Genomic DNA, 22,643 nt, shown 5'->3' on the forward strand with positions numbered 1-22,643 from the left:
AAATTAGCTGGGCATGGTGGCGGGCGCCTGTAGTCCCAGCTACTCAGAAGGCTGAGACAAGAGAATGGTGTGAACCCCGGAGGCGGAGCTTGCAGTGAGCTGAGATCGAGCCTGGGCGACTGGGCGAGACTACATCTCAAAAAAATAAATAATAATTCCTTGGCAGGGTATGGTGGCTCACACCTGTAATCCCAGTACTTTAGAAGGCCAAGGCGGGTGGATAACCTGAGGTCAGGAGTTCGATACCAGCCTGGCCAAACCCCGTCTCTACTAAAAATAGAGAAAATTAGCCGGGCGTGGTGGCAGGTGCCTGTAATCCCAGCTACTCAGCAGGCTGAGGCAGGAGAATCACTTGAACCAGGGAGACGGAGGTTGCAGAGAGCCAAGATCGAGACATTGCACTCTAACCTGGGCGACAAAAGCAAGACTCCGTCTCAATAAATAAATAAATAAACAAATAGTCTTAAAATTGTAAATTAAAAAAAAAGAAAAATAAGTGCCAGAATGAAGGCAGATAAAAGATAAAAATTCAGAAAGTGGTTCAATGTATATCTTACGAACAGTATCACCAAAATTTAGCTCATAATATACAACATAGATGCTCCTCACCTTACAATGCAACTACTCCCAATAAACCCATCATACGTTGAAAATTTCCTGTTAAAAATGTGCTTTCAACTCACAGTATTTTCAACTTACAAAAAGTTTATCCTGACATAACTCCACGGTAAATCGAGAAGCACAATAAATGTGTATTATTTTCATACCATTGTAAAGTCTAAAAACCGTAATTCAAACCACTTCAAGTTGGGAACTGTCTGTTTGAAAAATACTAATGTCTGACTGGATTATGAGCATTACCTTTCAATGCAACACTAAAAACATGCTGGGCATATTTTCAAGACAACTGTACTGAACACAAAAATCTTAAAAGAGGGGCCAGGTGCAGTGGCTCACGCCTGTAATCCCAGCACTTTGGGAGGCCAAGGTGGGCAGATCATGAGGTCAGGAGTTCGACACCAGCCTGACTAACATGGTGAAACCCCGTATCTACTAAAAAATACAAAAATTACTGGGTGTGGTGGTGTGCACCTGTAATCCCAGCTACTCAGGAGGCTGAGGCAGGAGAATCGCTTGAACCCGGGAGGTGGAGGTTGCAGTGAGCCAAGACTGCGCCACTGCACTCCAGCCTAGGCAACAGAGTGCCAGCCTAGGCGACACTCCAGCCTAAGTGAGGGAAAAAAAAAAAAAAAGCTTAAAAGAGGTAAGGAAAGAAGGATAAAAAGATAGTCTGATAGTCTGTAACACTCAATCTTTTAACTATAGTATCACTTATATCATTATAATCATCCCATATTTTTAAAGTCCTTTCCCAAATATTCCCAAGCCAAGCAAGCATGTCTAACAATAAACTTATAGTATGTTTACTTCATTTACAGTGTGCTTACTTTGTAGCCGACCAGTAAATCTGTTGTTAAAAACAAAATGTAAAAATAGATTCAAGTTTGAAAGCAAAAAAACCATGTTAAACTTATATATGCCAAAAGTAAAATCTAAATAGTATTTACATACTTCTAAATATTAAAGCTAAACAAGTTTGGCTAAACCAATGTTTTATAATCTAGCACCCACTCAATGACCACAAAAAGTTCTTAAAATACAAAATTTAATTCATTCCCAGAGCAAAAAAAGATTTATACACGTAGTCATCAGCACTATACTCACTCAACACCATACCATATTTAATAACTGTCCTTCAAATAACATGACAGGGCATATCTTAAAATAAATACGATCATATAGTAAGTGCTTTTTAAACAAGATAATATGCATGAAATGGCAGAAGACCATTAATAGTAAGGCTTCCCTCTTCACAATTTATAATGAGTCCTGCCTAAGAATCCCTAATGGATGGCTGAAAAAGCTTAAATAAACTTTCATGGTGCTAAAACTGCTAATTAAACCAACCCCGCTATTTTTTATCAGCAATCTAATCAACAATAAACAAGACAGGCTCCTACTATCGTCACTTTATAACAAAACCACCTCAAAAAGAAATAAAGATATATATGTTTACTTGCTGCTTGAGATCTATGTATGTATGTAGGTATGTCACCAGGCACAGTGGCTCACGCCTGTAATCCCAGCACTTTGGGAGGCCAAGGCGGGCGGATCGCATGAGGCCAGGAGTTGGAGACCAGCCTGGACAACATAGTGAAACCCTGTCTCTACTAAAAATACAAATAAATTAGCCAGGCATGGTGGCAGGTGCCTGTAATCCCAGCTACTAGGGAGGATGAGGCATGACAATCGCTTGAACCCGAGAGGCAGAGATTGCAATAATGCAAGATCATGCCACTGCACTCCAGCCTGGGCAACAGAGCTACTAGGGAGGCTGAGGCACGAGAATCATTTGAACCCAGGAGGCAGAGGTTGCCGTAACTTGAGATCACACCACTGCACTCCAGCCTGGGCGACAGGGTGGGACTGTGTCTCCAAATAAATAAATAAATGTCTAACAATGACCCTAAAGTTATAATTATTTCACTCATAATAGATAATTTACTCTCAAAACTACTTAAGTTTTTTAAATGTTTAACTCAAAAAAAGGCACAAACAAAGTCAAATCAAAATGTTTTTCTTTTTTTTTCTTTTGAGACACAGTCTCACTCCGTCGCCCAAGCTGGAGTGCAGAGGCACGAACGATCTCAGCTCACTGCAATCTCCGCCTCCGAGGTTCAAGCGATTCGCTTGCCTCAGCCTCCCGAGTAGCTGGGATTACAAACAACCACCACCATGCCCGGATGATTTTTTTTTTCATATTTTTAGTAGAGACACAGTTTCATCATGTTGGCCAGGCTGGTCTCAAACTCCTCCACCTCCCTCAGCCTCGCAAAGTGCTGGGCTTTACAGGCTTGAGCCACCATGCCCACCCCAAAATGTTTTTAAACAATTATTTGTTGGTATTTACCAAATCATATTTACAAATATGAAAATGATACGGGATCTAAATTTTAAATACAGTCTGCAGAAATATTTCCAAAACTAGCATATACCAACTTTCTAAGAAAAATATTCTTTTCCAATTGACAATGTCCTTTTTATCTTCACTTCCTTAAAAACAACTCATAATAGATTTTTTTAAAAGAGACAGGGGTCTCACTCTGTCACCCAAGCTGGTATGCACTGGCACAATCCCAGCACCCTACAGCCTCCACTCAAGCGATCCTCTAGCCTCAGCCTCCTGGGTAGTTGGGACTACAGGCATCCACCACCATGCTCAGCTAATGGCAATATATTCTTAAAGAACAAATTAAGTATAAATGATTTTCCAGTATTATTTTTTAGTTTATTAAAAAGTATTTCCTATAAAGCAAGTAAAAATGTAAGCAGGAAAACAGGCAAGTCAGAAAAAGACAAGATTAGTATTTAGGCAAGCTTTTAGTGTTTTAATTAAAAGACAAAATATTCTCAAACAAAAGATATGACATTTAGCCACTGGAAAAAATTAATAAACCATTAGCACCACTGAAAAAGAAAAAATAGCCAAGAATATATAGAACTTCAAAATTGTTATTATAAAGGAAAAAAGCTGATAATTACTTACAGGTGAAGTAATCAGTTAATAATATATAGCAACAAACTATTATTGCTGAAGTCACCTAAAGATTTCACAAGATGACCACAGTAACACATGCAAGAAATCTCTCTCATGCTTTCAATAAAGCTGTAATCTAAATTGTCAGTTGCAATGGGTAAAACCATATTCACAAATATGGCATTAAACCTGTCCTTTCATTAAATACTCTTTATTAGTCAAAATGTTTCTATATTTCAATGTTTCCATTTAACTATCAAGAACGTAATTTTATCTAAAAAGGCAAAAAAAAAAAAAAACTCTATTAAGTAGATGTGCTACAAATTTAGCAACAACAAATCCACTTACTTTTTTCTCTTTCTCATGATGTTTATCCTGAGAGTGAGAGGAAGAATCACTTAAACTTTGATCATATGACCTATTAGATCCCCGTTTGCTCTTTTTCTAAAAAAGAAAATATATACACATATATGTATATGTATATAAAACTTTTTAAAATAATCTTTGTGTTAGGCTTAAACCAATTCAACTATGAAGTATTTTTAATGTCTACTGAAATTTTTAAAAGTCTATTTCAATCAATATAATCTAGACACCATTCATATATTATCCATCCATTGCATTATAAAAGAAAATCTAAACATTAATGCCATATTTTTGTAAATTAAAATGTGTGAAAATAGATCATCTATTTTCAAATAAGCTACTATATATTTTCAACATCAGCTTAAAAATAAAAAGTTGCAACAAAAAGAGAAAATGCCGTATTAAAAAAGGGTGCCAAGACTAGAACAGAAAAGTAAACATTTGAAGTGTTACTTTATGCCACTAGGAAAAGCAAGAAGACTTTTAATCTTATACCATCAGTATTAAGGTATACAGTTTTCTAAAAATTTATCTCTGCAGTTCAATAAATAATCCCTGCACATTATATCTGATAGAACAAATCAAGAAAAAAATTTTAAAATTAAAGGAAATGTCAGTATTAGACTCATGCATTTTTCAAAGCATTACTAAAAAGCATCACACATTTCTGTTTAAAACACTTGTACCATTGCATAATTAAGTATGAAGGTGAGAGTTATTTGAGGTGTTTAAAAGTTGGTGGTACCACATCTAATTGGTGTAAACTAGATAAAAATAACTATTAAAAAGTTCAAATTCCATGCAAATGTAAAGATTATACAATCTTATTAATTAAAGACATTTTTCCCAACTATCAAATGGGATATCATCAAGTCTATAATGAGCAATAAGAAAATTCTATTTGCACAAACTTCAAAATCCATTTTTTTATTTATATCATCTCTCATTTAGAAAATGAACATTTCACTATGCTTGTAACACCCAGGAAGAAAAATTTTCAATTTTGTAATCTCAAAATGTGTTAGTCATTAAAATAAATCAAAGCATTCAGCATCAAAGGATATACAGATACACACTCTTAAGTAATTCATATACAAGAACCAAAATATTAAGAGGCCTAAGCTGCTCACTTCGTAAGACAGGAGCCCCTTGTGGTATTTATTTTCAAAAGAAATAGCACCATTCACAACGGAAACATAATAATTTAAAAATCAGAAACTAAAAGAAAAATAAAGAAGCCTTAAATCTTCAGTGTATGAATATCTACCACTAAAAAGAATGAGAAACAGACACCTGGGACGTCAGACATACTGACCCTTCAAAGGAACATGGATACAAATATGTAACACCCAATCAAATATTACTAACTCAATCACCATGATCCTGTGTGACAGCAAACAGTGACCAAATCTAAAGAATTCCCAAAGTTGTATTTAAATAAATTTTTCTGAAGGTTTTTAAGCAAGTTACACAAGAGCCTTACTTCAGTTTTACTATTTCCCAGTAAATAAAAATGAAAATAAATAAATGGGTAATAGTAATTAAGCAGAAAATGAGAAACAAAGCGATAATCACAAAATGTATAATTGATGCCAAAAATCCAATTAACTAAAGGTGTTAAAAATATAAAGTTTTCTACAGATTCTTTTCACTAAATGTACACCAACATTCACTATAAATATTAATATATATTCTCTTCTTTTTTTTTTGAGACGGAGTTTCACTCTTGTTGCCCAGGCTGGAGTGCAATGACACGATCTCTGCTCACTGGAACCTCCACCTCCCGGGTTCAAGCAATTCTCCTGCCTCAGAGTCCCAAGCTGGGATTACAGGCATGCACCAGCACACCCCGCTAATTTTGTATTTTTAGTAGAGACGACGTTTCTCCATGCTGGTCAGGCTGGTCTCCAATTCCCAACCTCAGGTGATCCGCCCGCCTCCGCCTCCCAAAGTGCTGGGATTACAGGTGTGAGCCACAACACCCGGCCTAATACTACTAATATTTATTCTAAATGAGAGTATTTAAGAATATTCACCTTTACAAATACACTGAAACAAGCAAAATCTTTTAAAATTACTATTAATAGATCTTTTTACTTCCAATAAAGAACATGCTGAACACAATCTCAAGCCAAAAACTCAAGGACAAAAGAACTGTTATATGCTTTTTTAAATAAAAGTGTCATTCTATTGTCAACACTAATCATAATCACTTCATTAAATCCAAGACAAATTCTTACCAGCTTACTAAAATGGTATTTACAGTAGCCACAGTATTGGACATTATCGGCACCATTACCTTCTTCTTCACAAAGCAGTCCGGCAAACTGAGCGCTGAAAATAAAAGCCAAGTATATTATTGATATTCTAAAATCACAGTACCTGTATATATAAGCAAATAAAATTTACTTCCAATCATTCATGCTCTGAGAAAATACAACTCCTAAGAAAAAAAAAATGAGAAAATAAAAAGCTTTATTCTAGCTGTGACCAAGTATATTTCACCCCAATGTGCAACTGATCTTTATTTAAAGTTATGTTTACGGCTTAAAACAAACTCTTCACACATCTCTATTAGGATGAAGATGTATACATGTTTTATGTCTCCAAATAGACATTAAGTTTAAGATCCATTCTCTTCCCCCTCAATCCCACCCCATCAGTTAACACTTTGTTTTATTTTTTCAATCTGTCACAGGTACAACAGAAAGGCCATGCCTCTAAAGGGCTAAAGGGATGGTATTTAGCCCATGGATGCAGATTACATAACATTACAAGGAAAACATGCATTCACTCAAGACTCTAAGTGCTTTAAGTCACAGCACAATAAGCAAGATAAACATAAATTGTGCTTTTCAGTCAAAAGCAATGGAAGAAATGAAAATGAAACCTAACGTTACAATTTTTTTTTTTTTTTTCGGAGACAGGGTTTTGTTCTGTCACCCAGGCTGGAGTGCAGTGCTGCAATGAAAGCTCACTGCAGCCTTGACCTCCTGGGCTCAGGCAATCCTCCCACCTCTACTTCCCAAGTAGCTGGGACTACAGGAGTACACCATCACACCTGGCTAATTTTGTTTTTCTGTTTCGTAGAGATGAGGTGTCTTGCTATATTGTCCAGGCTGCTCTTTAACTTCTGGGCTCAAGCAACCCTCCCACCTTGGCTTCCTAAAGTGCTGGGATTACAGGCTAGCCACTGCACCCAGCTAATATTCTTTTTTTTTTTTTTTTTTTTTTTGAGATGGAGTCTCATTCTGTTCAGTGGCACGATCTCAGCTCACCGCAACTTCGGCCTCCCAGGCTCAAGCAATTCTCCCACCTCAGCCTCCCGAGTAGCTGGGATTATAGGAGCGCTTCACCACGCCTGGCTAATTTTTTTGTATTTTTAGTAGAGATGGGGTTTCACCATGTTGCCCAGGGTGGCTCCGAACTCCTGAGCTCAGGCAATCTGCCCACCTCAGTCTCCCAAAGTGCTGGGATTACAGGAATAAGCCACCATGCCTGCAATATTCATTTTAAAAAACAAAACGCTGAAGTTTCTAATCATCATCTTTTCAATTTGACCTTTCACACTTTTAACATTCCAAAATTATATTAGTATACAGATCTCATACCCCAAAAACTACTTTCATCTTGAGAAATTTGGTACAGTCATTGCGAGAATTTATAAAAGTCAAAAACCGTCTTCCATTTCACAATAGTAGTATAAAACAGATTTCATATAACCAAACACTAAAAACTCAGGGAATGAGCATGTATCTACACTGGCAGTGAGGCATAGACTGATTCTTAAAATTAGTAAGTGCACAGATTATTCCCGACCTTTTTATTTGGAACTGTTACCTATTATGTAAAATACATTGTTGTAAATAATTTTTGCCCTTGAAATTTTGTTGCTGAAAGGATATATATTTTTTCTTTTTTTTTTTTTTGAGACAGAGTCTTGGTTGTCGCCAGGCTGGAGTGCAATGGCGCAATCTCGGTTCACTGCAAATTCCACCTCCTGGGTTCAAACGATTCTCTTGCCTCAGCTTCCTGAGTAGCTGGGATTACAGGCATGTGCCACCACACCTGGCTAATTTTTGTATTTTTAGTAGAGACAGGATTTTGCCATGTTGGCCAGGCTGGTCTGGACCTCCTGACCTCAGGTGATCCACCCTCCTCAGCCTCCCAAAGTGCTGGAATTACAGGTGTGGGCCACTGCACCCGGCATGAAAGAATATCTTAAGTACATTTTTGAGAAGTCGCCATTGTAATATTGAGAATGACAATGGTTACACTACTTCTCATTTGAGACGCAGAAGGTAAGGAGGTACTATCATTCACTGAATCCTTGTATTCAGACACTGCACTAACCTTACCTAGATTAGCTCATTTAATCATAATAACAAACTGAAGGATAGGTAATCAACACCAAAATTTTAAGTAAGATGAAACTGAAGCTTACAGAGAATAAGACATCAGAACCAGGGTCCACTTACGGCAAAATCACTCTGGTAAACACATTTGGTTATTAGAATTATCTTTATTACAAATAAGTAAATGTTAACATAGAAACTACACCAATAAAATTTACCATAATTAATATTTGAGTATCTAAGTGTTTAACTTATGATTGTTATGCAAGGTATTTGCCAAGTTCAGTTCTGTGCAACAACGGAAACATCCTTACCATGTTACATGGAAAGCCTGTCGACATCCATGTTTATTACATGTCATGCAAGCACCAGTGGCTGCTTTGCTTTCTCTTCCTTGTTCATCACAAATGTAGCAAGTCTTGCGGTAAAAAAAAAAACAAACAAACAAAAATAAGACAAAAATCATACATGTTCTTAACATGAATCAGAATTTTACTTATCTTCAGATAAGTAATTAAATGAGAATTTAATTATCTTCAGAAATAAAGATCAGGTATACTAACTAACCTACCTTAACTCAAAATATGAATTCCTTTTGGACAAGAATCTAATTTTTGCATATAATACAAACAGAAAAACATAAACAAAGACATACAAATAGTCCTATTAAAAAAATTCACAAAGGCATTATCTTCATCAGTCTCACAAACTTTGCAAGACAAGAAGACTCTTCCCAGGCACTGAGGCCGTGGGCCAGGACACAATCTACCACACCTCTTCTTCCCAACACCTTGTCATCAAAACTGATTCTTGTACCAAGGGTGTAAAAACAATGTTTATCTTTCCCCTCTGCAGGAAGTAATCGTATCTAAGGCAGTTTGAAACAGAGTATTGGGACCTAAGACACAAAGAACAGCCCTACATGAATGAGCAAGGTTTAGGTCATTTATTTAAACTGTCTGTGAGGAATCCTATCATTCAGCCCCACCAAGCTGATATATGTAGGCTACAAAAGAAGATACTTTACCTAAGTAGGTCAGAAATGCCCAAGAGATACAAAGTCAATGAACACTCCCAGAAACTTTGACTGACATCTTCCATTTCCCATGTGCAAATAACAGGCAATATTAACTTTTCACAGCTCAAAATCATGACTGGTCATGTGACAGAAGACTGAATTGCAAAAACAACAATCTGTAAGTATCAGTGTATAATAAAATCAGCAGACTGCAAGTAGAGGATATAAAAAGTTATGTCTAACTACATATAATCAGGTGATACATGTCAAAAAAGAAACTAATTTATAAATAGTAATAAAGTATAACCTAGCCCAACTTCAGTACAACCACATCGTTTCATTCACTCTGCACTGTGGTGCCAAATAACACCATGCAACAATATTTACAAGGACACAGTAAAACAAAAAAAAAACAAAACAAAAAACTAATATCTAACTAGGTACATGATTTCAACTCCTCTATTGAAAAACTAGAATTCACTGGGCATGGTGGCTCACACCTGTAATCCCAGCACTTTGGGAAGCCAAAGCGGGTGGATCACCTGAGGTCAGGAGTTTGAGACCAGCCTGGCCAAAATGGTGAAACCCCATCTCTACTAAAATTACAAAAAAAAAAAAATTAGCCGAGCATGGTGGTGGGTGCCTGTAATGCCAGCTACTCAGGAGGCTGAGGCAGGAGAATCGCTTGAACCAGGCAGGTGGAAGTTACAGTGAGCCGAGATCATGCCATTGCACTCTAGCCTGGGCAACAAGAGAGAAACTCCATCTCAAAAAAAAAAAAGAAAAAAGAGGCCGGGCGCGGTGGCTCAAGCCTGTAATCCCAGCACTTTGGGAGGCTGAGACGGGCGGATCACGAGGTCAGGAGATCAAGACCATCCTGGCTAACACGGTGAAATCCCGTCTCTACTAAAAATACAAAAAATGAGCTGGGCGAGGTGGCGAGCGCCTGTAGTCCCAGCTACTCGGGAGGCTGAGGCAGGAGAATGGCGTGAACCCGTGAGACAGAGCTTGCAGTGAGCTAAGATCCGGCCACTGCACTCCAGCCTGGGCAACAGAGCGAGACTCCGTCTCAAAAAAAAAAAAAAGAAAAGAAAAAGAAAAAAGAAAAACTAGGATTCAGACTCAACTGAATTACAAACATCACTTTATACCTCTAAAAAGTAGAATCCCAAATAACAACAAAACCTATCTAGACACACTGAATAAAAGTATTTCTAAGTACCAGTTACAATGGAAGAATTTTGCATGCATTTTTTCCTACAAATGATCAAAAAAATTTAAAAAGAAAAGAATAGAACACACCGAAACAATAACATTCTATATGGCAAAATTTGGGGAAAATATGCAAAAGAGGCCTCAAATACCTCAGTAACTTCCAAAGAGCAGACAGTGAATAGAAATCATTTAACTAGCCCATAAAACTTTAAAATATGGTAACTTTTATTTATTAAAAAAAAAAAAAAAAAGAAGGGGGGTGAAACATCCAGAACGGCAGATCTTCTCCCCAGAGAAGTAACCATTTCACAGGTGAAAAACAGTCAAGTAGTCTCTGGAATTGTCCTACCGACATACAGAAAAAAAATTTACTCAAGTAAATCTACTAAATCTCAATAATGACACTAAGAGTCTGTAGCATTTAAGCCACAACTTGCTCCCAGCATCCCCACACCAACAGCTCCCTATGACAAATGGTCCACTCTAGATGGCGTGGCCAAGAAGATGAGGGCTCCCTCCAACTCAGCTTCTAGTCTAGGACTATAGTTTCATCCTATGAGGGCCAGGCTGCCAGTGTCTCTGATCCAACTCAGACCTGGTAGCTCCCATCCACAGATCCCCATCCTCACAAAAGGTCAAGAATATTACGGCCCTATCATCCCTGCCCCAGCTTTTAGTAAAGTGGAAAGTTCCATATTATGAGAAACAAACTGAAAAAACAAGAAGCTATCATATCCTTCCCTTCTCTCAATACCCTGTTATAGAGCAAGAGTATCTCTCCAGAAGAAGGCTATTCATCCCATCCCCAGTTCCAGAGCAGCAGGGCAGAGGGTGTACACTTAAGGGGACCGTAAGAACCAAAGAATTCAGCAGATCTGCTTGAGAGGACAGACTTTGCTTTTTAACAGGCTTAGAGTTCATGCTTAAGGGTGTTGTCAAAAATAATGGAGAATTCACAATTTGTGTGTGTGCATGTGTGTGAAAACATCACACTGTACTCTGCAAACATACACAATTATGATTTGTCAAACAAAAACAAATAAGAAAAAAAAAAAAAAAAACTAATAAAGAGTACCTGAAATCTATTTTCCAGTGTACTCACTACAATTTAAGTCAAGTCAGAGGGAAAAAACCGAACAATGGAGACTTGTTAGCAATTAGGACAAGAATGATAGTTACAAGGAGAAACAAGTACAACAACTGAATAGCCAGAAGATTAAAAGAGTGAACTAGAGAAAGGCAGCAAGAAGGGCCCTCTTGGGATCACACTCATCCCTGGGGTTCTAGAATGTTGTGCACATGAACTAGGCTGCACCCAATGGGGAGAAATTGTATCAGGATTTGTGACCTACCTAAAAGCACTCCCCAAGCCAAATACAAATGCATCAATCAATAAAGCTCAAGGGGCTACAGCACAACCTCTGATCAAAAACTGGCTGAAAAATTAGTTACTCTGACCCAGGGGCAATTCTTCAAAAGTCAAATTTCAAAGTAAAATCACATTCATACCTAATGGTCAAAAGACTGTGTACAAGCTCAATTGTACACCCTCTGAGAAATGACTGAAAAATAACCTCTGATATCCTTGGAAAATAGTCTCTAAGCAACAAACACCTCCAAAAGGAAAGGGTGAAAATATAACTGGCTAAGAGGTTAAGTACAATAAGTGGTTTATGTGGCCCCAAGGTGTGGCAATCCTAGGAGGTAAAGCTAAAAAAATGGGGCAATGGTGGGGGGAAAGTGGGTCCTACATTTGTTTGAGCAGGGCCATCTGAGGGTGTATACCATTGGAAAAATAGACTTCAGAAAATCAGTCTGGTAAAGTGATTAAGCAAATAAATGACCAAACAAACAATAGTAAGACATACAGGGAGAAAAAGAATCATTATCCAGAGGTGCTATATTACCTAAAATAGGTATTCAACAAAAAATTAAAAAATAAAGAACACACACAGGAAAAAGGAGCAGGAAGAGAAACTGCCTTTGAGAGTGCCCAGATGTTGGACTCAGGAGACAAAGACCTCAAACAAATGGAAAATCTGGAGCTTAAATTTTATTTAAAACACTCAAAAGCTGATTGAATTGGGAGAAGAAAAAAATTAGCAAACTTAAGAAGAGATCAATACAGATTATATAACCTAAAGGACAGTTTTTTTCTTAGATTATACAACCTAAAGAACAGCCTGAAAAAAATGTGGGACACCATTAAATGTACATATGTATCAATAACCAGAAGGAGAAGAGAAAGGGAGATAGAAACTACATTTGAAAGTCCAGTGCTGAAAACTTCCAAAATTTGATTTTAAAAAAATTATACATCCAAAAATCTCAACAAACTCAAAATAAGATGAAAACAAAGAGATCCACACTAAAAATTATGAAAGTGGCCAGGAGTGGTAACTCATGCCTACAATCCCAGCACTTTGAGAGGCTGAGGCAGGAGGATCGCTTGAGCCCAGGAGTTCAACACCAGCCTGGGCAACATAGCAAAACTTCACCTCTACTTAAAAAAAAAAAAAAAAAATTAGGCAGGCCAGGCGTGATGGCGCAAGCCTGTGGTCCCAGTTACTCAGGAAGCTGAGGTGAGAAGATGGCTTGAGCCTAGGATATCAATAACTACACTGAGCCTTTATCGTGCCACTGCACTCCAGCATGGGCAACTGAGCAAGACTCTGTCTCAAAAAAAAAAAAAGAGCCAAAAATAAAGAGAAAACTCTTAAAACAGAATGAGAAAAATGACATGCCACATGTAAGATAAATATAATAAAATTAACACCTGAGATCCAATCAGTAACTACGGAGGCCGGAGGGCAGTGGAATAACATATTCAAAATACCAAAAAAAAGAAAAGAAAAAAGAAACCCTGTAAATCAAGAATTCTATAACTAGCAAAACTGTCTTTCAAAAATAAAGGCAAATATAAACATTTTTAAATAAAAATTTAGAGATTTTCTTACTCCAGATGTGACAAAAAAGAAATACTAAAGAAAATTATTTTAGCTAAAATCAAGAGACACCAAACAGTAATTGCAATCTACATGAAAAACAAACAGCTCTGACATAGATCTCGTAGGAAGTAAAACTGTGATTAGGTGTTTCTTCTTCATTCTTCTCTTATCTATTTAATTTAAATAGTTGAATTAAACAATGTCTACAAATTGTATTGCCAAGACTGTAACATATACAAATGTAACAATGTGACAATGACAATACAATGAAACAAGATTGGGTCAAAGTTATAATGAAGAATTAATACCTAGGCAGGGGTGGCTCGTGCCTGTAATCCCAGCACTTTGGAAGGACAAGGTGGGCGGATCACCTGAGGTTAGGAGTTCCAGATCAGCCTGACTAACATGGAGAAACCCTGTCTCTACTAAAAAATACAAAATTAGCTGGGCATGGTGACGCATGCCTATAATCTCAGCTACTCAGGAGGCTGATGCATGAGAATTGCTTGAACCCAAGAGGCGGAGGTTGTGGTGAGCCGACATTGCGCCATTCCACTCCAGCCTGGGCAACTAGAGCAAAACTCCATCTCAAAAAAAAAAAAAAAAGCACAGATTACATAAAACAGTAAGTTTACCAACATATTGTTGAGTTTTTAACATATATAATGTTTATTATAAAAACAGCAAAAGGCAGAAGACGACAACGGAGCTTTACAGGAGAATACTGCTTTCTGCAAGTCTTTATCTTTTTGGTGGTAAAAACTCCTGCCTCAGAGTTGATGGCTTCTGACTCACTGAGGTGGTGGTTGTGGCACTTTCACTATCTTTCTTTTTTTTTTTTTTTTAAAGTAAAGACAAGGTCTTGCTATGTTGCCCTGGGTGGTCTCAAACTCCTGGCTTCAAGCAATACTACTGTCTCCGTAAGGGATGGGATTAAAGGTATGAACTACCACTCCCAGCCATTTTTTAAAATAACAATAAAGTTGGCTATATCAATTGACTCTTCCTTTCATAAAACATTGCTGTGTAGCATATGCTGCTGTTTGACAGCATTTTACCGACAGTAAAACTTTCTTCAAAATTGGGGTCTATTCTCTCAAAACTGGCTGCCACTTCATCAACTAAGTGTAGGCGCATATTCTACAACTTTTGTTGTCATTTCAACAATGTTTATACCATCTTCACAGGAAATAGACTCCATCTCAAGAAAGCACTTTCTTTCTTCATCTATGAGAAGATATTCACTGAAGTTTGACCATGAGATTGCAGCAATTCAGTCACACCTTCAGGTTCCACTTCTAATTCTAGCTCTCTTGCTATTAGTCACCACATCTGCAGCCTCTATCAAAGTCTTGAATCTCTCAGTCATCCATGAAGGATACAATCAACTTCTTGCAAACTCCCGTTCATGTTGATATTTTGACCTCCACCCACAAAACACAAATGTTCTTAATGGTACCTAGAATGGTGAACTCTTTCCAGAAAGTTTTCAATGTACGTTGTCCAGATCCATCAGAGGAATCACCCTCTATATAGCAGCCATAGCCTTTTGAAATGTGTTTCTTAAATAAGACCTATACGTCAAATTGACTCCTGGATCCACAGACTACAGGATGGATGTTGTGTCAGCAGGCATGAAGAGAACATTTTCTTGTACATCTTCACCAGAGCTCCTAGGTGACTATGTACACTGTCAAAGGGTTACTAATTGGCCTACATTCAATATTGTTGTGTCTTAGGGAACAGGGAGGCCTGAGGAGAGTAGAGAGAGATGAACAGCGAGCTGGTACAGCAGTCAGAATGCATACAACATTTATTAACTTCACCTCATAGTAAGTAACATCAAAGGTCACTGATCATACATAACCATAACAGATATAATGATGAAAATGTGTGAAATATTATGAGAATTAACAAAAAGGGACAAAGAGTCACTAAGTGAGCACATGCTGTTGGAAAAATGAAACTGACAGACTTGCTTACTCCAAGGGTTGCCGCAAACCTTCAATTTGGTAAAAAAAGAAAAAAGTCATACAATTCCTGTGAAGCACAATAAAAAGGAGCCCAATAAAATGAGATATGCTTAAGAAAAAAAAAAGATATGCTTATACATCTTACTAAAATTAAGTAAAGTAAGTTAAGATAAAGATAGTAAGCCCTACAACAACCATTAAGAAAATAATCCAAGAAAAATCGTTTTAAAAATCATAAAGGGCCAGGCACAGTGGCTCATGCCTGTAATCCCAGCACTTTGGGAGGCCGAGGCGGGCGGATCACAAGGTCAGGAGATTAAGACCAGCAGGGCTAACATGGTGAAATCCTGTCTCTACTAAAACTACAAAAAAATTAGTCAGGCGTGGTGGCAGGCCCCTGTAGTCCCAGCTACTCGGGAGGCTGAGGCAGGAAAATGGCATGAACCCAGACGCAGAGCCTGCAGTGAGTCAAGACTGAGATATATATACATATATATCTCAATGTGAGTGAGTTGAGATATATACATATCTCAAACATAAAAAAGGCCAGGCCAGTAAGCCAAACACCTGTAGCTCCCAGCACTTTGGGAGACTGAAGCAGGAGGATAGCTTGAGACCAGGAGTTTGACACCAGCCTGGGCAACATAGCCAGTCACTACAAACGATAAAAAACTTAAGGCATGATGGCATATGGCTATAGTTGCTGTTGCTTGTGAGGCTGAGCAGGAAGGATCACTTGAACCCAGGAGGTTGATGTTGCAATGACCGTGACAGTGCCACTGCACTCCAGACAGGGTGACAGAACAAGACTCTATCTCAAAAATAAAATAAAATAAAATAAAAATGAAAAATAAAAGAAATTAAAATGGCCGGGCGCGGTGGCTCAAGCCTGTAATCCCAGCACTTTGGGAGGCTGAGACGGGCGGATCACGAGGTCAGGAGATCGAGACCATCCTGGCTAACACGGTGAAACCCTGTCTCTACTAAAAAAATACAAAAAATTAGCCAGGCGTGGTGGCGGGCGCCTGTAGTCCCAGCTACTCGGGAGGCTGAGGCAGGAGAATGGCGTAAACCCAGGAGGCAGAGCTTGCAGTGAGCAGAGATCCGGCCACTGCACTCCAGCCTGGGCGACAGAGCGAGACTCTGTCTCAAAAAAAAAAAAAAGAAAAGAAATTAAAATGGTATACTAGAAAGTATCTGTAGGTGGTATCCAACTTAAAATCATTCTACTTAGAATTTCTCAACTTTACCACCATGATGCAAACCCAACACACATTAGTACAATATTCTCTTGTGATGCTGGGCAGCGGCAGCAAACCACAACTCCCAGTCAGCCATGCCATCATGAGACTAAACAACCAATGCCTGCTTGTCCAGTGAACCGTGTAGCCAGATGATTTCTCCCAACTGTAGGCTAATGTAAGTGTTCTGAGCATGTTTAAGGTAGGCTAGGCTAAGCCAAGATGTTACATAAGTAAGGTATATTTCCTTCTTTTCTTTTTTTAGAGATGGGGTCTCACTATGTTGCCTAGGCTGCAGTGAAGTGGCTGTTCACAGGTGCAATAATCACACATGAAAGCCTCAAACTCCTGGGCTCAAATAATCCTCCTGCCTTATTAGAATGTAAGCTCATCATAACTCAAGAAGCATCTGTACTTAAGATTAAAAAGGTAGGAGAAAAAAAAATAGGAACTAAGTGGGCATAAGAGAAAAAAGGGCAGGCTGCCAACCCAGGACCAAGGGGTAAGGTCATGTCAATGGGCCTAGAGAACAGAATATCAAGCCACAGATAACTATTTTCAAGTCTCAGAACTGAATAGAATTTGTCCTGCAGACTTATAAACCTGCTCTAAATCCCTTTTTTCCTTCCAATTCATCTCTTTTGGAATAGGAATGCTTCTCCGCCTGTCCCACCACTGCATCTCAGAAAGATAACTTGTTTTCTATATATCACAGGTTTAGAAATAGAAGTTGTTATTATTATTTTTCTTTTTAGACAGAGTCTCACTCTTGCCACCCAGGCTGGAGTGCAATGGCACAATCTTGACTCACTGCAACCTCTGCCTCCCGAGTTCAAGCAACTCTCCTGCCTCAGCCTCCCAAGTAGCTGGGACTACAGGCATGTGCCACCACACCCGGCTAATTTTTGCATTTTTAGTAGAGACAGGTTTCACTGTGTTAGCCAGGCTGGTCTTCAACTCCTGACCTCAGGTCATCTGCCCACCTTCGCCTCCCAAAGTGCTGAGATTACAGGTATGAGCCACCAGAGATGCCCAGCACAGACAGAAATTTGCTTCAGAATTAACCAAAGTCTTAACCCATCGCCAATTCAGATGATTCAGAAGATGAGATTTGGGACTTTCTGAGTTTATTATATTCAGGTAAGATGTGAGACTTACTAACAGAGTTTACATCAAAATGGATTAATTACTTTTGGGGGATATTGGGATACAGCGCATCTATTTTATATGTGGAAAGAACATAAATTATGGGGGGGCCAGAAGGCAGCCTGCTATGGGTTGAATTGTGAATTGTGGTCCCCAAGAAATGTATGTGAAGTCCTTAACCTCCCGATCTTAGAGAGTAACCTTATTTGGAAAAAGGATCATTGCAAATGTAATTAGGATGAGGTCACATGATGGAGTAGGGCAGGCCTCTAATCCAATATGACTCATCTCCTAATAAGAAGATAGCCATATGGAGACAGAAACAAAGGAAGAATGGAATGTGAAGATAGAAGCAGAGATTAGGGTGATTACAAAAAGAAAGAAAAAAACAAAACAAAACCTGTCAACCATTGACACCCATCACCAAAAGCTAGGAGGCATGGAACAGATTTCCCTTATGAGTTCTCAAAAGGATCCAACCCAGCTGATATCTTTATTTCAGACTTGTAGCCTCCTTAATTGTGAGAAGAAATTTCTGCTGCTTTAAGCCACCCACTTTGTGATATTTTGTTACAGCAGCCCTAGGAAACTACTACAGGAGATGTATGAAAATTGGCTATGAGCTGGTCAGGTTTTAGAATTGGGTGATGAATATATGCAGGGTGTTTGTTATATTATTGCTTACTGTTTTTACATATTTGACAATTTCAGAAATAAATTCTTAATAAACAAAAGAATGTTATAATAAGTAGAGTAAGTATTTAAAAGCAGAAGCAAACAAATTAGAAAACATTTGAATAAAATTGGAAATAAGCCCCAAAGCTGTTCTTTACATCAGGGATAAAAGAAATTGATCAAGGCCAGCACAATGGCTCACACCTATAATCCCAGCACTTTCAGAGGCCAAGGTGGGCAAATCACCTGATATCAGGAATTTGAGACCAGCCTGGCCAACATGGTGAAACCCCGCCTCTACCAAAAATACAAAAAAAAAAAAAAAAAAAAAAAATTAGCTGAGCGTGGTGGTGGACACCCATAATCCCAGCTACTCGGGAGGCTAAGACAGGAGAATGGCTTGAACTCAGGAGGAGGAGGTTGCAGTGAGCCAAGATCGCACCACTGCACACCAGTCTGGGCAACAGTGAGACACCATCTCAAAAAAAAAGAAAAAAAAAAATTTTGGTTAAGAGTTTAGATAAAGGAAAAAACTCCATTTAAATGTTTATGTGAAGAAAACCATAATGGATTATATGGCACAACAACAGCTTCAAAAAATTAAAACCAATTTGTAAACATTAATCATCACAGTTACTTATATTCCCTTAAAAATGATCTATATGCCCCTAGTGTCACATAAGACACGTTAATCTAGGAGTCTGGTTCACTCAGACTTTTTGCAACTAACATGCATTCCTTTGTTTCTTCATCACTGTGGGGAAAAGGTGGTACATACAAAAGGTTCTTGATATAACCCTATAAAAACATTATCACATGGTATATTACCTGGGAACTTAAATGGTCACAATTCCAGGATACGTCAATGCTATCAACTTTCAAAAAAAAATAAATTTGACCTATAATGGGGGGGTCAGCCGGTGGTAGGGGAGAAAGAGGCAAACTATGTATCCTGGAACTTTGTACCTGGAAAAAAATTACCAGCAGCAGCAGCCTGATCAAAACTGCAACTTCTTGCCCACCTGGACAACCCATTTCTCTTTTCTAGAAATTAGCATCTGTGCTCAATTTCTAATAATGGAATGGTGCCTAGGTACTCATGTTTGTCTAGGTGAAAATAGCTTCTAAATCCAGGTGCTTACACCAGAATTGCTCTCCTGGAAATTTAGGACTGAGACATCGAGTCAGTTACCTGTAGGGTAACCTGTAGAATCACAGATTTCTCAAATTTGACCTGTCTTATTTTGATACCATGTTGCTCAGCAATGTAACCTCCCCTTAAGTATCAGTTTTTGTAAAATCTCCTAATCAATTTCTTATCAATTATATAAATACCTATCATCTAGAGTACTCCAGAAGCCAAACGAACATTTAAAAAAAAAAAAAAAAAAACCGGAGATAGGGCCAGGCATAGTGGCTGACTATAATCCCAGCATTTTGGGGGGCTGAGGTGGAAGAACAACTAGAGGCCAAGAGTTCACAACCAGCCTGGGCTATATAGCAAGACGCTGTCTCTCTACCAATTCTACCAATATTTTTTAAAAAACTGGGTGTGGTAGTGGCACCTGTACTCCTAGCTACTCGGGAGACTGAGGTGGGAGGACTGATTGCTTGAGGCCCGCAGTTTGAGGGTATCATGAGCCATAATTGTTCACTGCACTCCACCATGGGGTGACGGAGTAAGACTCTGTCTCTAAATAAATAAATATTACAAAAAGAAAAGCATTGAGACAGGCAATATTGGTGAGTGAGATTACAGATTTTAACCTCATGAACAATTTTAAGCTAGCTACTATACACTGCCATTTTCAAAAGTTTAGATTGGAATGCTTGCTGCCTTTGGTAGCTAAGATTAAAGAAATAACAATGAAGGATATTATAGTGCCATTCTTCCACAGTCCTTATCAGATAAATAGGCCTTTGAGTCTTGGAATTGTTGGGAGTAAGAAAGCAAATAATATATCAAGTTGACAAGCACAAAAGACACAAAGAGACCAAGCATGGTGGCTCACGCTTGTAATTCCAACACTTTGGGAAGACAAGGCTAGAGGGTTGTTTGAATCCAGGAGTTCAAGACCAGCCTAGGTAACATAGTAAGATCCCATCTCTACAAAAAATAAAACAAAAGTAGCCAGACATGACGATGCATGCCTGTAGTCCCAGCTACTCAGGAGGCTGAGGTGGGAGGATCGCTTAAGGCTGGGAGGTTGAAGCCACAGTGAGCTATAATTGCACCACTGCACTCCAGCCTGGGCAACAGCGAGAGACCATCTCGGGAAAAAAAGAAGAGGGGAAGGGGAGGGGAGGAGAGACCACAAGAAACAAATATAATGAATAATAGTTTACTATTCCTGAGAAAAAGAGAATATCAAGTGCAAGAGAATGTGTAACTAAGGGTTGGGGAGAGGGGGCTGGAGAGAGAGAACACATAGACAACAGAGGGAAGTCAAACAGGAAATTTCAAAATGAGAATCAGCTGATATATCAAAAAGAACAAATGAGTTTTTTTACAGATAGAACTGCAAGATCTTGCTTTTCAAAATGCTTCAATTCTCCAAAAAAGAAAAATTAACTTAAGCACTCATCTAAGTAACTAGTATAAAGTGCCAAGCAAAAATAAACATTTATTAGATATAGACAAATGCAAATATATTCAATGCTTTCATACAAATGTGAATATCTGGGGCCTTATTATCATCTTGTTAATATATGCCAGTGAACAATTTGTAGACACAAGACTTGTTTTACAAACAGGGTAATATGTTCCATGAACATAAGCCGGGAATTTAAAACTTAGTGTCTATCTCTTCATTCTAAGAAATGGTTCAATTAACTCACTGTGAGAGAGAGAGAGAGAGAGAGTGTGTGAGTGTGTGTGTGTGTTCCATCTCAGGTAATGGTGATGCACCTAGTACTTATATTCTCGAAATGGAAAACCCATTCTGCTATTTCTTCCTCCCTCTTCTCTGTCACATTAAATTGATCACCAGGCTGGTCAGCTGAAGCTCTTACATATTACTAAATGTCTCTGTCCTGTTGTTCCTACTACTTCAGATCCTCATTAGTACCTCTGGGACACTGTCAGAGTCTAAACAGATTCTAGGTCTCTTGTCTCTTCTATCTTCCATCTCCCAATCCTCCTTCCCCTGATCCATTAGAATGACAGACCTGAGCATATCCTTTCTGAACATAAAAACACTTCAATAGGGATAAGCTTTAGGCTTCTTAACACGATGCATGAGGTGCCTGAACATGTGACCCTTGACAATCTCTCTCAGCATTCTGCCTAGCACATTCAGGGTCCTGCCAATACTACCCTTCTCCTGCCACCATCCCAAATCCCTCCCTCTGCTCACCACTGTCCTTGTTATTTCCCATTTCAAAGCTTTTGCTCCTTCAATCTGTAAAATTAACAGCCACTTATGTGTTCCTTCCTTTCTCCTCTCTTCAATCAGCACCTGGAGGTTTCTTACTCTTAGGAAAAACTGCGACCTTTTCTAAGATACCTCCTCCCTCTTTCCTCAGTCCTGTTAAAGGTTAGGTGGACATTCACTGTACCTCGAAAATCCTTGCACATATTACTGTTTAACAATCACTGATTTATGCACATCTATCCACTATACAGACCTGATACATATAAGAGGACAAGACATAAATGAGGACAAGATGAATGGGCAGACAGATGAAATGTTTCGCTTCCCTATTTACCTGAAACCTCATTTTTGGGAGTCCTAAAACCCATAAAGAATATTTAGTGCTTTCAAAAATATCTTTTACTTGGCCAGGTACAGTGGCTTACACCTGTAATCCCAGCACTTTGGGAGGCTAAGGCTGCTGGATCACTTGAGGTCAGGAGTTTGAGCCCAGCCTTGCCAACATCTCTACCAAATCTCATCTCTACCAAAAATACAAAAATTAGCCGGGCATGGTGGTCTACGCCTATATTCCCAGCTACTCAGAAGACTGAGGCATGATGAGAATCACTTAAACCTGTGAGGCAGAGAGGGTGCACTGAGCCAAGATCATACCCACTGCACTCCAACCTGAGTGATGGAGTGAGAATCTGCCTCAAAAAAAAAAAAAAAAAAAAAAAAAAAAAAAAAAAAAA

General features: G+C 38.5%; 1 protein-coding gene across 9 annotated transcripts in view; it reads right to left on the reverse strand.

The window, feature by feature from the left end:
• Positions 1-22,643, reverse strand: part of MLLT10 (MLLT10 histone lysine methyltransferase DOT1L cofactor) — a 213,732-nt gene that overhangs the window by 119,084 nt on the left and 72,005 nt on the right. For all 9 annotated transcript variants that reach the window (XM_023223168.2, XM_023223165.2, XM_023223164.1 and 6 more), the window contains 3 exons: positions 8,634-8,737; positions 6,205-6,298; positions 3,947-4,042 (listed from right to left, as the gene is read on the reverse strand). In XM_023223168.2, the coding sequence (XP_023078936.1) occupies positions 3,947-4,042; positions 6,205-6,298; positions 8,634-8,737 (294 nt within the window). The remainder of the gene's footprint in view (positions 1-3,946; positions 4,043-6,204; positions 6,299-8,633; positions 8,738-22,643) is intronic.

This window comes from Piliocolobus tephrosceles, chromosome 9 (genome assembly GCF_002776525.5).
Source record: "Piliocolobus tephrosceles isolate RC106 chromosome 9, ASM277652v3, whole genome shotgun sequence".
Lineage (NCBI taxonomy): Eukaryota > Metazoa > Chordata > Mammalia > Primates > Cercopithecidae > Piliocolobus > Piliocolobus tephrosceles.